Source organism: Rhamphochromis longiceps, linkage group LG11, assembly GCF_057381845.1.
Source record: "Rhamphochromis longiceps isolate RC_006_pf linkage group LG11, R_longiceps_female_GT1.1, whole genome shotgun sequence".
Lineage (NCBI taxonomy): Eukaryota > Metazoa > Chordata > Actinopteri > Cichliformes > Cichlidae > Rhamphochromis > Rhamphochromis longiceps.
Window position 1 is genome coordinate 25,679,065 of NC_140567.1, and position 15,980 is coordinate 25,695,044.

Below are 15,980 nucleotides of genomic sequence, written 5' to 3' on the forward strand. Positions count from 1 at the left end.
GTATGTACGGTTTCGCATACACGAAATGATATAACTGTGTGAGGCTCTTCTTCAAAATCCAGGCCCTGAAGGTCACCATGACAACCGGAGGACAGAGCTGTAAAACTGTGCTGCATTCAAATGTACTCCCCATAGCTTGTATTTCTGAGCGTCCGACGAGTGAAAGACACTCGTTGAAAAATAAATGAATAAATAAAAAATTTAAGGAAACACAAAGTCGGTTAAACTTCATTATTCAGAGATAACAATGTGTCCAGTTAGGAAGCACTAACCACTGTGGATCATTTAACCTGCTTTGGTGCAAAGAAAGTGACAACATGAATAGTGGAGAGGCAACAACAAACAGCACTCCCCCACAAAAGTGTATGCATTTTATCCAAATGCTTTATTAATCCCAGTGGAAAATTGTATTGTTACAGGTGGTCACTTTAAATATAAATATGAAAGATTAAAAAAGTTAACTCTCTAAAAAAATAAGTAAAAATAAGTGCAATATTAATTTTAATATTCCAAAGTTAAAATGATACTATGCAGAGTATAGACAGGATATTGCAAGTGAAAATAGTCCATTTATGATAAGGAAAGTTGTAAAGATGGCCAGAGGTAGGAATGATGTCCTGTAGAATTCTGTAGTGCATGTGGCTGAATGAGTATTTCCTGAACACGCTCCAGCACAAGATGAAGACAGCGTGACGGATTGTGCAATATTGACAATAGCTTAGACAGTATCCTCCTTTCTGACACCTCTGTCGGAGAATCAGGCTCCACACACACAACATTATTGGCCTTGCGAATCAGTTTATTCACTCTGTTGTTATCCACTTCCCACATTCTGCTGCTCCAGCACACTACAGCACAGCACAGCACGGCTCACGACAGACTCATTTTGCATGTGGTGTCCATAGATCATTGCATTCAGTTTGTGTACTATTTTTCTTTCTTTTTTTTCTAATTTGCTTTTTCCTAGTGTGCTTGTCATTAATGCAAGAGACACTATCTGCAGGCCATTCAGGTTGCAGAGGTACTCCACCTCCTCCTCCTCGACTCAAGAGTGGTAGAAGTCGTAGATCCCTAGGGCATTAACCCACCAGGTCTGGTACCTGCTCCTTTACTTGAAGTGGAACAGGAGGAGCACTGACAGAGCCCTACAGTGCATATTTCACCTGTGCTCACAGACCAGCACCATGCATCTTCATCGGCATTTGCCAGAGAACTGGCAGATCTGTCTGTTTCACCTGGGCAATTAATTTGTTTCTTATATACAAATTAATTGTATATATATATATATATATATATATATATATATATATATATATATATATATATATATATATACATGTATATATGTATGTATGTATGTATGTATGTATGTATGTATGTATGTATATATAGATGGATGGATAGATAGATAGATAGATAGATAGATAGATAGATAGATAGATAGATAGATAGATAGATAGATAGATAGATAGATAGATAGATAGATAGATAGATAGATAGATAGATAGATAGATAGATAGATAGATAGGTGTTACCAGATATTCACTTTTTTAAAATCATTAAATTTTGAAGATTTGTATGGATTTATCCAAAAGCTATGAAAGTTCTTGAAACATTGTCAGGATCTTTACTGTTCTCGTATTATTACAGTGAGCTGCAATGTCTTAATGAGCACAATGATAACAGGTGGCATTGGTTGGCCTGCAGAAGCTGGCAAATTATAGTCTTCCTGGTTCTTTTTTGCCTCCAAATCCCACAGACCTAAAACAGAAATAGAGGCCAGTGGGGCAAATTAGTAATCCAGAGGCCCAGTAGCCCATAACCATTATGGGCCACTGGGCCTGTCCAAGTTGGACCAAGTAAGATGGTATGTCTAGTCCAATTTGGACCCCTGCTGCATGGACCTCTGCAGTATCCACTGAGAGCTGGAGGAGGTCACGTGCAGATGATTCATTAAAATATTTGCAACATAAAATGGCTAAAGTAAGAGATTAAGTTAAGGGGGAAACATTAAGTGAACAAATGGGTATTTAGAAAAAGACAACAAGTTAGTTTGGAAGTTAACTTTTAAAGCCATAACGCTGGGACTTTAATGAAAAATAATTTGAACTAAAAATTAAAGGCTGTTTCTAAAAACAGTTTTATTTATTTCTATTTTACAGAGCAACAGCTGACACATACTCATTAAAAGTTCTAATATTCACCAAAGTCTAACAGTACAGTCGTCGCCATAGGTTTTGAGAATGACACAAATACTGGTTTTCACAAAGTTTGCTGCTTCAGTTTTTATAATAGCAATTTCCATATACTCTAGAATGTTATGAAGAGTGATCAGATGAACTGCGAAATCCTTCTTTGCCATGAAAATGAACTTAATCTCAAAAATTCAATTTCCGCTGCATTTCATCATTCAGCATTTCATGCCATAAAAGGACCTGCTGAGATCATTTCAAAAAATTTCTCATCAACTCAGGTGAGAATGTTGACGAGCACAAGGCTGGAGATCATTATGTTATGCTGACTGAGTTAGAATAGCAGACTGGATGCATTAAAAGGAGGGTGATGCTTGAAATCGTTGTTCTTCCTATTAAACATGGTTACCTGCAAGGAAACACATGTAGCCATCATTGCGTTGCATAAAAAGGGCTTCACAGGCAAGGATGTTGTTGCTACTAAGACTGCACCTAAATCAACCATTTATCAGATCATCAAGAACTTCAAGGAAAGAGGTTCAATTATTGTGAAGTAGGCTTCAGGGCCCCCAAGAAAGTCCAGCAAGCGCCAGGATGGTCTCCTAAAGATGATTCAGCTGCGGTATCAGAGTGCCACCAGTGCAGAGCTTGCTCAGGAATAGTAGGAGTCCATCTGCACGCATAGTGAGGCGAAGACTTTTGGAAGACGGCCTGGTGTCAAGAAGGGAAGCAAAGAAGCCACTTTTCTCAGAAAAAGCCATCAGGGACGAATTGATATTCTGCAAAAAGTACAGCGAGTGGACTGCTGAGGACTGGGGTAAAGTCATTTTCTCTGATGAAGCCCCTTTCTGATTGTTTGGGGCATCTGGAAAAAGGACTGTCCAGAGAAGAAAAGGTGAGCACTACCATCAGTCCTGTCTCATGCCAACAGTAAAGCATCCTGAGACCATTCATTTGTGGGGCTGCTTCTCATCCAAGGCAGTGGGCTCACTCACAATTTTGCCAAAAAACAGCCAAACATCCTCTGAAAGCAACTTCTTCCAACCATCCAAGAACAGTTTGATGAAGAACAATGCCTTTTCCAGCATGATGGATCACCATGCCATAAGGCCAAAGTGATACCTAAGTAGCTCGGGGAACAAATCATCTTGGGTCCATGGCCAGGGAACTTCCCAGACCTCAGTCCAATTGGGAACTTGTGGCCAATCCTGAAGAGGCAGGTGGACAAACAAAAACCCACTAATTCTGACAAACTCCAAGCATTGATTATGCAAGCATTGATTCTTATGAAAGAATGGGTTGCCATCTGTTAGGATTTGGCCCAGAAGTTGATTGACAACATGCCAGAGATCTAAAAACACTCAAGCAGCAAACTTTGTGAAAACTAATATTTGTGTCATTCTCAAAACTGTTGGCTACGACTGGATAAGGCTTTTTTCAAGTAAATACTGTGAGTGTTTCTATTTCTTGCTCTATTTATTGTCTGAAACGCAGTGAAGCCTGTTTAATCATTAAAATTGCCAAAAAGAGCAGTATCGGTCAGATTTTATGGAAATATTAATTGGACAAAACAAGACATTTATGAATGTTATTTTAGCCCCGCTAAACATTTGAATTTATTTATAAGCCAAACTAATCAAATTATAAAACCGGTATGCAATATACTAATTTTCTCTGAGATAACATGTTCCTGTCTGCATGATTAAGAATTACTTACACAATAAAAAATAATTTTAAAAAAACCCCTGATAAATCAGTGCTTCCATGAGATTCCTCCAATAACCGTTTATCAAAACTGCGCTGTCAAGATTGCTTGAATGACCACAGATTTCTTTAAAGCTCTCTTAATACTGAGAGAGCATCCAGGTGTACCAGACCTCTTTCCAAAAAAACTCAGTTGGTTCATTTTAAAAACATGTTTATAAACCTTTTACTAATGAAACATCCCTCTGGTAACATTTCAATTCAATTCCGTTTTATTTATGTATCTTCAAATCATATCAGCAGTCATCTCAGGGGGCTTTATATTGTTGGATAAAGACCCTAAAATAATACAGAGAAAACCTCAACAATCAGATGATGCCCTTTAAACACGCACTTTGTGAAAGTGGGAAGGAAAAACTCTCTTTTAACAGGAAGAAATCTATAGCATGACCAGGCTCAGGGAGGTGCACCCGTCTGCCTCGATCGATTGGGAGTGAACAAAAGACACACTTTGAAAGAGAGACAGAAATTAATAAAAACAAATGATTAAATGTGGGGGGTTTAAGTGCCACTAGCAATGTTATAGCAATGTTATTGATAAATATTTCAGAAAGGTAATAATTTGGAAGAATAATTTTAGGGAATATTACCTTTAAAAATAACCTTTTGGGAACAAAAAGTTTTGCCGTTATGGACAGTGATAATATAGCTATTTAAATGTTTGCTGCTGCTGTCTTGGCCAGATCTCTCCTGAAAATTGCCTTTTTTTTTATGTCAGCGACTCTTACCTGGATACACAAGGATAAATGAATGTCTCTTTGTCATCTCTCATGTTCCGTCTGGCTCAAAAGGAGTTGATATCATTCATGAGAGATATGTTTGACAGATTATAGGCCAACAACTCATTTACAACAGTTTAAATACCAGAAATTACTTTTTGTCAGGAGATCCCTTTTTGCACGACACCGGTTCTGGTCCCCAGGAAGAGTGACAAAGTAAAGTAATCATGTGTGTATATTGTTTAATAATGGAACAAAGTCATTTGAGTCTAGTGCCTCACAAAAAACCCCAAAAACATTAATTGGGCAGACCGGTTCTGGCCCGCGGGCCGAGTGTTGGACACCCCTGACAGTACTGACTTAATTTATATTTCTGACCACAAGTAAACGCACCACTGGGGACTTATTCACTTGGTAAGTAAAAGCTGGCATGCGATACAGTGAAATAATTATTTATTTGTTTATTTTACTGCTACCACTACTACCACTCAAAAAAACACGACCAGCTGATCGCGGACTTTTTAGATTTTTTAAATTAACTGCCTGACAGAAAGCGGAAGTGACGTCACTGCACACGCTTCTTTTGTCTGACAACCTTATCAGGAGGAAGTGAAGCTCAGACGAAGCGACTGGCTCACCGGAGGGAAAAAAACGAAAAAAAAAGAGAGCGAGAGAAAAAAAAAGAGGAGGAGGGGGGGAAACTTCACAGATTCACTGGAATTTGGACAGATTTGGAAACTGTGTCCAAACTATCCCGGCCTGCTGGAGCTTCGCGGAGGAAAGCGGAGTCGTCAGCTCCGGTAAACGCCACTCTTCTCCACGCAGTCGGTAGTAAATTTTGATAGATTCGGTCGACTCTGCTGCCGCCTCTCCACCCGTCCCCACAGCCGGAAGTCTGTGAGGATGGTCTATTTTTTTTTCTTCGCTTCAGTTTTTTTTATGCTTTTGGTTTTTTTCATTGCTTTGCGTTTATTTTTTCCCGAGCGGGAAGGCAGCACAGGCTCACACTGTGTGTCTGCTAAATGTATGTTAATCAGCACGTCGGGCCTGAATAACTGCAGGATGCACGGAGGCCAAATGGAGACCTGCTGTAGATATGCGCCTTACATTCTTCCGATATGTGGCGTTTTATGAAAGTTCATGTTTTTGTAGTTCTTTTAGGTCTACTTTATTCCGCAGAGCAAACTTAAAGCTAAGTAGCTGGATGTGGATCCCCTTTAATGCCGCTAAATACTGACATATAGGAAAGCGGGCAGGAAAGTTTAACCTCATATTATTTAATAGTGCTTTTTAACACATCTGGACGCTTAATCAGAGCTGCAGTTATGGAATTACAGCTGTATGGAGCCAAACACTTGCACCCAGACAAGGCTGTAATAGGCAACCAAACTAAAAACTAAAAGTGGGTGTGACAATACATGTTAGTTACACGGAAATAATAAAAAGTAACACAAATTCTCAACAAAACAAAAAAGAAAAACTAAACTAAACAGTATTTCATATATTCCTTAATAATCTGAGTGCAATAGGAAATATAAGTTACAAGTCTTCACTTTTAGTCTTTTCTGATACGTTTTAATTGTGAACACATTCAGTATGTGGGATATCTGTGCACACGTTTAGTCGAGTGTTTTTATTGATCTGAGCTTCTAAAATTCTCCCTTGTACAAACATCCCTTGTATTCTAATAGATCAAAACATTACTAAACATTTTCCAACAAAAGAAACTAAAATGTAACCAGCAAACTTAATATGGAAATTAATGAACAATAAGACAACAAACAATTAAGACAAAAGTAAAAGCTAATTGAAATATCTCTAACGACTCATCCATGAGACCAACATGCTAGTTTTGCTTTTCTTATCATATAAATGTACCAACTATCTCAAAAATCTATTACATTAATCTGACAAAAAAAGTAGTTTCTGAATTATTGACATCTCTTAAAATCCCCCCAGTATAGCCTCTGTAATATTAAACTTCATGAAAACAGTGATGCGGTACAATTCTGTTTTCTTTTAAGTTAGAAAAATTGGGTGATACCCACATGTTCATGGATTGTCTTATATGTTAAAGATCCTGGAGAAACAATGTAATATCGAATTTCCCAGAGGAACCCACCCGAGGGATTAATAAAGTTCTATCTTATCTTATCTTATATCAAGCTGATAAACAGTGTATTACAGTACCATCTATATTACTCATAGACAGCAGTATCTCGCATTGGTTCAGACCTGAACCTAAAGAAAATTGTATTAAATGAAGCTTAATTAAACATTAATGCTTATGAAGTGAAACTTTTAAATCAACAGAGACTCTTTTGGGATTTTTAGTCTGAGCAACAGCACATTTTCTTCTGCGACATAATTATCTCATTAATTAAGAAAAACAGAATCTTTCTCCCCCTTTCTACTTTTCCCTTTTAAACTGTATCTGTAGCAATAACACGTCACAGGAATGAGCCTAGTGCTTCCCCAAGAGACCCACACCTTCAGGGACCCTTTAAAAAAACCTCCACCCTCACACTGGGGAGTTAGTGTCTAGTAATTTGATTAACTGGGTCTTTTATTTAGTGCCCACAAAAGTTTTTGCCAGAGCCAAAAGAAAACAAACAGTGGGAGTGCATGTATTTCTACTCAGTAATATACAAAGCTCTTAACTGTTTTTTTTTTTTCTTTCTTGAACTGGAAAACACCCTGTCAACCAGGTTTTCTTACAGTCTAAATATTTCGTATCACAAAGGAAAAAAAGCAGAAGTGTAAGTTATAAACTTCACATTGGCCTCATTCAGGGCTGATTTTGACCCTGGGGCCATATCGGCATAGTTAAAGTAACCACAGTGCTTCACACAGGACAAGTGAATCAAACCTGGTTACAGGTGAGAATAAAACAAACAAACAAACAAAAAGTGTCACCACAGTGTTAGAACCTCCATCGTGCCGTTAAACAACCCCTCAGACTCTTTGCAGTCATTTGCTGTGAGTTTCTTTAAAATAATTTCGCCTCCTATTGATTTTTGGAGGATTGTTTTGTTTTGCTTTTAGCAGCCAGAATTACATGAATTTCATTTCTCTACTTTAGTTTCAATGTCCTGGTTTGGCTTGTTGGTACACTGAGGTTAGAAGTGAAACAGTCTTTGCTTTTTATTCTAAAACATGTCACAACAACATGTGCTGCGTCAACACACTTTGTCTGCTTTACACCCGCCCCTACGGTGAAGCGACTGATATGGCGAGGCTCTTTAGGTCCAACCTTATTACCTGATCCCCATCTCGAAGAATGTCAAGATTCAGATTAGTGGTTTTCATTATTTCTCTTGGTTTTGCTAACAAGGTGTATGTTCTTAAATTAATTGGTGCTCTGCAGTGTGCAGTCAGCACTCAGGAAGCCATGTCATATTTTAGGAATAAGGTGCACAAATGAACTGAGAGGGTTGACAAACCATTACTACTTTTTGTTAGGAGGCCCGGAGGCCTCCTAACAGGAAATCCTTGTAGTGGGTGAGCCCTTAAAACAGTAATGCATTGATCTGGTATTTGTCTTGTCATTGATCTGCAGGAGAATAATGTAGTACATGCTCTTTGGTGTGGGAAACATTTCATTAAGGTCTTTCTCATTAGACATAGAAACACACTGCATGAGCATTTTCACTACAATTTTTAATTACTCTAGTAGAAATGTCTTCTCTTTTTTTTTTAGTCCTAATGTACACAAGCAGCTGTGAGGGAAACAGGCTCCACTGCCACTTCATTAGGTACACCTAACTCAAACCAATGCTTTTTTTTTACATTTTTTATTAATAAGCTATCCAGTGAATCGTAAAGCTAAAAAAATTAATTTTCTGTTAAAATAGTTTTATCGATGGGTCCTCCCTCCTACTTTGAGTGTTTTAATGTTAGACTAAATGTCATATGGCACAATGCATGTACCATTATTACAAATGTCAGCTTCCAAATCAACTCTAAAGTTAGACTTTATGTTTTATATATAAGATACATTTAGCTCATTTTAATAAATAATAATACATTCTAGTGTTGGCCAGCTGTGATGGAAAGTTTTTAAATCTTGCTGCTTTTGTGTCGTTGCAGAAATGATGGAAGACTCTCATTTTAATTCATCATATTTCTGGTCCCCAGTCCCGACTATGCCCGGACAGGTTAGGCTACAAAATAATTTACTGTTCAATCAGTTGATGATGGGGAGAGAATGTTTCCGTCAAAGAAAAATCTCCTTTCTCCTGACAGATTGAGAATGCCATGTTCCTAAACAAAGTAAAAGAGCAACAGGAAAAAAGCGCTTCCTTCTCTGCTTCCCCTGCATCTCACTACCAGACGACTCTTCTCACCATCCCCACGCCTGGGGCCAAGACAGATGGAGGAGGCCAGGCTGGTAGTGCGGCGCACCTCCACCCTCCGCACAGCACCCAGAACATCACAGTGTTGCCTGTCCCCTCCACAGGCATCATGACAGCAGGTGGGCTTGTTTCTGTGTTTAGAAACCTTTAAGCGTCTCTTTCTCAGTTTTGAGGTTGAAAGACTTAACATATTTGGGGATTGAGTTAAAAACACTGAAACACCAAATATTAAGGCCGTATTTAGATCCCATACCCTCAGTTTTTGAAGTATAATGTAACAGCAGTGTGTTAAATTATTTAGGTTATGAGAACAAACTTTGTAAATAGAGAAAATGGGAGTAAAATGAACAATTAATTCAAGGTTTTCCTCAACTGAGACAACTTTAGCGCTGTATTACAAACATTCTGCTTTGTAGTGCTATTGTTACACTTGGAGATGTAGATTATAGTTTAAAAAAATGCCTTTGGCAACATGTTCTTGAAGCTGTAAATTGAATTCCTCAACCTCAGTGACACTGCTCATCTTAGACAATTTCTCATCTCTGCTCTTGTCTCTTTCTCTGCAGCTGGTCTGGTGATCACGACTCCTCAGGGAACTCTAGTCTCTCCAACCTCCTCTCAGTCGTTTGTGTCCGGCCATCCAGCAACAACCATGATTGTTTCGGCACTCCATTCTTCAGGTGAACAGCATGTTATTATACACACACACTGGCTAACTTGTTTCTAAGTACAATATTGTTACTATGTAAATGATTAAAACTTATATGGGTGGATCAAACAGTGTTATAGATTTACTACGATTCAGAACTCAGGGTATTGTGTAAAGCCTGGTTTATGGTCACCTTATTGGTTTTGGTATGTGTCGACTGTGATGCCGCTGCAGCCCCATGGCCGTTACTTACTGGCGCTTCAGTGTGCACTGAACTCGCTGAAGTCCTCTCCTAGATAATAGGTGCAGCAACTTTTCATCAGTGCTGGTACATGAGTAGAAGAATTAGAAAGAAGAAGCTAAGAATTCATAGAGATTTCTCCAGAAAGTCTCATTTTGAAGGTGTTGCTGCAGCTCCTTCTTTGTAATCTGAGAATGTCTGAGCTTTAGTATATATCATTGAGACCAGCACAGTCGTATATATGTATGTACAGTATATATATGTATGTCGATGGGTGCGCTAAAGGCCCATTCTCTTCTGAGCTACCAAATGAAGTGTCATTGTGTGAACACGTAATGACAATAAAGGATTCTTATTCTTGTGTCTTCATAGCTTCTCAGCAATGCTGTGCACACTGGGTTACAAAAGTTGTCAGGTGCACGACACACTGAAACAACACTTAACATGGTTTGTGCTTTTAGCACTTTCATGAGGGCTACTATAATGAGCATAAACCAGGTTTAATATGACTAATCACTGACTGAATCCCTCATCTGTGAAATATTTTGGCTTTTGGGGGGCATTCATATGTTCTCTTATGGAGCTATTGAGACTATAAAAGAAAATTCTTACACTAAAAACTCAGGAGACATCTCTGAGCTATGAACACATCTGTGTCCTTGTCCACAAAGCACAGAGTGATCTGATGAGTAGCAAAACCAGATTATTTTATTACCAAGCCTGTGTCAGTGACTTATGGTTCTGTCTTTTTAAGTAAATTTATGTCTTCCAGTACAATAGATGCTGTTTGAAACTGTTAATAAATTATTGGTGTCTTTGCTTTTAGAAAACAAACATAAATACAGATTTTCAGTATGAAAAGTGCCCATATTTATAAAAGAAGCACATCAATTTTGATCATGTGTCTGATGCTGTCCAAATGTATTCACATGTCGATTATACTGAAACACATTAGACTTCCTTCAGCATCTTCTGGTTTTCAGTTTGATGTCAATGCACCTACAGACCATTATGTAGATGGTATTTAAATATGGGATGGAATTATTACAAACTTGTTCCATCTTCTGCTTTCAAAACTCTGTTCCATCATCTTAACCTGTGACTGTCGATCTTCTCATAGACAAAAAAGAAGCGGACGGGAATCCACATGTGGTTGTGATGCCAGCGCCCTCCAAACGAGGGAGAAAGAAGAAGACCACAGTGTCTCGGGTTGGTCCTCTGGGCATGCCGGGAAATGAAACTGTAATACTGGCTCATCTGACGCCAGGTGGCCAGGTAAGAGAACAGCTACAGATGTGAAAAAGGAAGCGTGATGCAACGAACTGCTCATTAAATCAATTTTAATTTTATTATCAATAGGTGACAACTTTGCAGCATCATGCTAGAGATCCATATGATCTCTCAAATGAAGACGAAGACCATGCCTCGAAAGATAGCACGAAAACATACAGGTATTTATTTATTTGTTTAATGTTTTTAAATACTTGCTGCTCATCTCCATTTGTTCTTGCTCTGGCTGTGAAATATGCATACATCTGTTTCTCTGTTCACTTCTGGAAATTAGCATTGAGATTTTCAGCTTTTGTAGATGACCTTGGCAGTGCTGGATATTAGCGTCTGACACGCCGACTCCTCAGACAAACACTCTTCACTGCATGTTGTGGCTGAACACACCGGCTTTGTGATGGATGCTTAATTCTTTACTAAAAATGTATTTGAGAAAACAAATACATGCTTTGTAGATGCTCTCTCCGTCTGCACACACTGGACACAAACCTGTCTTCTACTCTCCCCTTTGTCCTTATATAGCATGCTCTTTGAGCTGTGATCTCACTTCTGTGTCCTTCTCTTCCTCTTTTTTTATAGTACCTGTGTACCTTTCCTCCTCAGTTTTCACTGATTTCTCCCTTGACATTTCACTGTGTTGTCTGGTTGTGTCGTCTTTATTTGATTTAACCCGCCTTTGTCTTCATTGATTTTTTTTTCTTTTTTTTTCTTTTCATTTTCTGTGATATCTTATTTCTCTCTGTGGGTCATTGCTCCATTACCCTGTCTCCTAATCTTCTTCTGTCCCATCTTCTCTCTTTTTTTTTCTCCTCCTCTTGTACATCTCCCTCTTCTTCCTCCTCCTTGTACTTCCATCCCGTCCTTCCATTTCTCTGTCTCTACGCCTGTAGGTGCCGGATGTGTGCGGCGACCTTCTTCAGTAAGTCTGACATGCAGATCCACTCCAAGTCGCACACAGAGGCCAAACCTCACAAGTGTCCTCACTGCGCCAAGTCATTCGCCAACTCCAGCTACCTGGCCCAGCACATCCGCATCCACAGTGGGGCCAAGCCTTACACCTGCTCCTACTGCCAGAAATCTTTCAGGCAGCTCAGTCACTTACAGCAGCACTCACGGTACTACAGACCCCCCCAACCCCATTACCCACCCATACCATATACCCTGTTCTCTTAACTTGTCCTGCTAAGACCCCTCCTATGTTCTTCTCCATCCTGGTGAAGACAGTGAAGTGCAGACCATATTACGTTGCCTTGTGGATGTTGGCTCGCATGTTGCCAGTTCCATCCAGTGACCTTTTCAGCATATTAAAATTCAGATGACACCTTTGAAGTCTGGCCTTTGGCCGTAAATTTTTTTCTTTTGTTTTTTCCCCCCTGCCTTTGTTTCTGTCTTTGCTGTGTTTGTGCAGGTCTTGCTCCTTTTTGCACTGCACCTTCTGTTCTTCTGTCTGCATGTGCTGTCATGTCTTCCGACACTGCTTCTTCCATAAACACACATACCTATTTCAAATCTTTCAAAGTAAACTTCTAAAAAATAAAGTTGACAGTATTGTTGCTCTTTACCATTGTACAGCCCTTTGTGTTATTGATTTGATGGTTCATATCTTTGTCAGTGCTTTTCTCACCTTCAACACTCAATAGTGATGTTCTGCCATGCTTTGCTTTCATGCTCTGTTATCCTGTTTGTTTTATCCTTTTTGGGGGGCTGTGCTCGTATCAATTTTCCATCATTTCGGGAAGCACGATAAACTGATACATTTGTAAAACGTGTATTTATTATTTTATTGTTTTAAAGGGGACCTGTTATGCTTTTTTTTATTTTCCGGCATATGTATACCATTAAAATGCTGGATTTTCATATTAAACAAGTGAGTGTAAGGTAATTTCTATGAGGCAAAAACACAGCTTTTAGACTGTTCTTTTAGTTGTAGATACTTTGTTCAACTCTTAGCTCTGTATGATATCAGTGAGAGTCAATATCCATAAAGTGGTCACCTCAGGGACACAGCTCTGGCAAGGAGCATAGATTCCCCACCCACCTGCTGTTCAGACCTCCTGTCTGATGGAGAAAATTGACTGAAGGGGAGAGAGAAGGAGATAAAACGACTTGTTTCAGACAGCTGAGAGGCTGCATCAAGGGGCTGCATCAGACCTGTAAGGCTTGAAAAGCTACTCATGTTAAATTCAGCATTAGCTAAAAATTACATAACATAATGGGTCCCCTTTAATATAATCTCTTGTGTTTAAATCTTAAGCATCTAATCGAGTTGGTCCAGACAGATAAAATTGTTAAATTTGTTGGATGTTTGTGTGAATTTTGTAATTACTGCTGGCCGTAATCAGTAAAGCGTATTTTGTTGGGGTGTTTTCTTCAGAATTTCCAAATGTTTCATTGCTCTGTGCTTCATCGCCGCAAGCTTTAATTTCCTTGTGTGAGATGTTTTTCCCTGAAATGATAAATTAAGAGGATTATCTTAAAATGAGGCTTTTTTTGTCTTCAGTTTATCCTTACAGTCCTGTTTTCATTTCTCTCTTTTACCATCTTATCTGCTCTCATCAGGAACCACACAGATGCAAAGCCCCACAAGTGTCCCCATTGTACCAAGTCATTTGCCAACTCTAGTTACCTGGCCCAACATATCCGCATCCACACCGGAGTGAAACCCTACACCTGTTCCTACTGCGAAAAGTCCTTCAGACAGCTGAGTCACCTTCAGCAGCACAGCAGGTAAATCACCCACTGGTCTAGGGTTTCTCATCTCCTTGCGGTCAGGTTAGGTCACCCTGAAAGTGATAGGCGCCCGTGTTTGTACATGTGTGTGTTTTTGTGTTTTATTCAGGATTCATACCGGAGATCGGCCATACAAGTGCAGTCACCCAGGCTGTGAGAAATCCTTCACGCAACTCTCAAATTTACAGGTGTGAATGAGTTTGGTTCTGTTCTTATGCATGGAGTGTTTGGGTATTAACTAACTCTCAAAACATTTCACTGTATTGTTATGCCTTTTTTTCCCACCAATAACAATTTTTTCCCCTAGTCTCACCGGCGTCAACACAACAAAGACAAGCCTTACAAGTGCCCGAACTGCAATAAAGGATACATAGATGCAGCGAGCCTGGAGGTGCACATGTCCACACACACTGTCAAACATGCCCGGATCTACTCGTGTGGTCTCTGCAACCGCACTTACACTTCAGTAAGACAAATGTCCATTTCTGAAGAGCATTACTACATGCAACACTATGAATCGCCTCACTGGCATCAGACACCTGGCAGCTACTTTACACCGTGTAGTCATGTCTCCACTGTTTCCCCTCTACCTATCCTCCCTTCATCTCAGGAGACGTATCTGGTGAAACACATGGAGAAACACAACCCAGAGCAGTTGACTGCATCAGCAGTCATGGCAGCACAGCCGGCACAACAGAACCAAAGCCAGGCCCAGGGCCAGGCTGGAGCTCAGAGCCGGGTAGAGAGTGCAGATGGAGCATCGAGCCGACCTGGAGGAGCTGGGAGTGGAGCGGCGGGCAGGGGCCAGCAAGGACAGAGCCAGAGCAACTACCCTCAGACAGAATCCATCTCCTGTCCGTTTGACCTCCATCAATATAAGACGGTGTCTGCCAACGACATCCAGTACAAGTCAGTCAGTGTGGCGGACATTAGTACCCACAAGGACCTCTGTCTCACTGTGTCAGCATCCACCATCCAAGTGGAGCATCTCAACTCTTAGAGAAGATGAAAGGAGAGAGAGTGGGAGGTTGGCAAGCTAAAATTTATTCATAATAACAAGAGATGGAGGATGAAGAGTGGAAAAATTAAAGCAATACTAAGATGATGCAGAAACTTTGGAACAAATGACTGTGCCTGAATGATTTTTTTGAGGCAGACAGGAGAAACGATACCATGACACAATAAACTGAAGACTATAATTTTAGTTTTATTTTTTTAAGTTTTATCTCTTCTTTTTTTTCTTGCCTTGTTTGATTTGTTTGCTTAGCTGTCCAGTCTGACGTGCATGTGAAGGCTGCAATAAAGTATGTTTCAGTCCATCACAGTGATGGTTTTATAATAGGAAGCATCTAAGAGATACTTCACTTTACTATTAACACCTCCTGCTCTTCCCTACAGATACAACTGTGGCCATCTCAAGTTATTGACTTTCTTTTATTGAAATTAGTAGTTGACTACGGAAGTATTTTTTTATACTTTCATACAGAAACTTTCAGTTTTTACATCAACGTTATTAACTCTGCGAAGTTATAACAACGGATGCTTGTGATCCTTTTTTTCTGGAAAGAAAAAATAGCAATCACATATATAAAGTTATATCCTACCAGTTTATAAAGTATGATTGCGTGCTTAAAGGTTATGGTAAAACACATAATGTATTTAAATCGATTTGCAGGCCTTCACGTAACCTTTGAGAGAGAGTGATGAGCCTGTTCATGTAATCCAGTTGTACTGCTTTGTATGTATGTCCTGAAAGTAGTGTTATTCAAATGTGCTTCTGCTATTATACTTCCATAGTAACAACATTTATAACACTTATTCATAGACATAATGACTCATGAGATTTTTTTCTGCTTATAATAAAAATAAAACCCTCTAAGTGATTACTTCTTTTTAATTTTTTTCTACTTTATTACCTTTTAAATTATTTTCATATGTGCTGTAATTGCTTTATGGGGGAACTTTAACTTTTTATCCTTTTTCCCCCAATTCCTTTCACATAGTCTTTATTTTTCTTAAAAAATAAATAAACACATTTATGTT

At 39.2% G+C, this 15,980-nt stretch overlaps 1 protein-coding gene across 4 annotated transcripts; it reads left to right on the plus strand.

The window, feature by feature from the left end:
- Positions 1-5,257: 5,257 nt before the first annotated feature.
- On the plus strand, positions 5,258-15,820 carry znf384b (zinc finger protein 384 b). Of its 4 annotated transcripts, none has more exons than XM_085423308.1 (11): positions 5,258-5,475; positions 8,376-8,430; positions 8,765-8,832; positions 8,921-9,149; positions 9,597-9,710; positions 11,041-11,195; positions 11,280-11,371; positions 12,098-12,322; positions 13,767-13,934; positions 14,047-14,125; positions 14,245-15,820. In XM_085423308.1, exons 3-11 carry the CDS (start codon positions 8,767-8,769, stop codon positions 14,935-14,937), a joined length of 1,821 nt encoding a protein of 606 aa, XP_085279434.1. In that variant the 5' UTR covers positions 5,258-5,475; positions 8,376-8,430; positions 8,765-8,766; the 3' UTR covers positions 14,938-15,820. The 4 variants fall into 4 exon arrangements, with proteins under 4 accessions (XP_085279434.1, XP_085279433.1, XP_085279435.1 ...); XM_085423309.1 differs by lacking the exon at positions 8,376-8,430 and having other exon boundaries at positions 5,259-5,475; positions 14,245-14,403; positions 14,548-15,820; XM_085423307.1 differs by lacking the exon at positions 8,376-8,430.
- Positions 15,821-15,980: the final 160 nt, after the last annotated feature.

What these genes read in the sequence shown, in the direction of transcription:
- znf384b (XM_085423308.1), top strand. Translation starts at nt 8,767, where the DNA reads ATGATGGAAGACTCTCATTTTAATTCATCATATTTCTGGTCCCCAGTC. An exon ending in ATCTGACGCCAGGTGGCCAG is followed by an intron (nt 11,196 to 11,279) that starts GTAAGAGAACAG and finishes TATTATCAATAG; the next exon opens with GTGACAACTTTGCAGCATCA. An exon ending in CACCTTCAGCAGCACAGCAG is followed by an intron (nt 13,935 to 14,046) that starts GTAAATCACCCA and finishes TGTTTTATTCAG; the next exon opens with GATTCATACCGGAGATCGGC.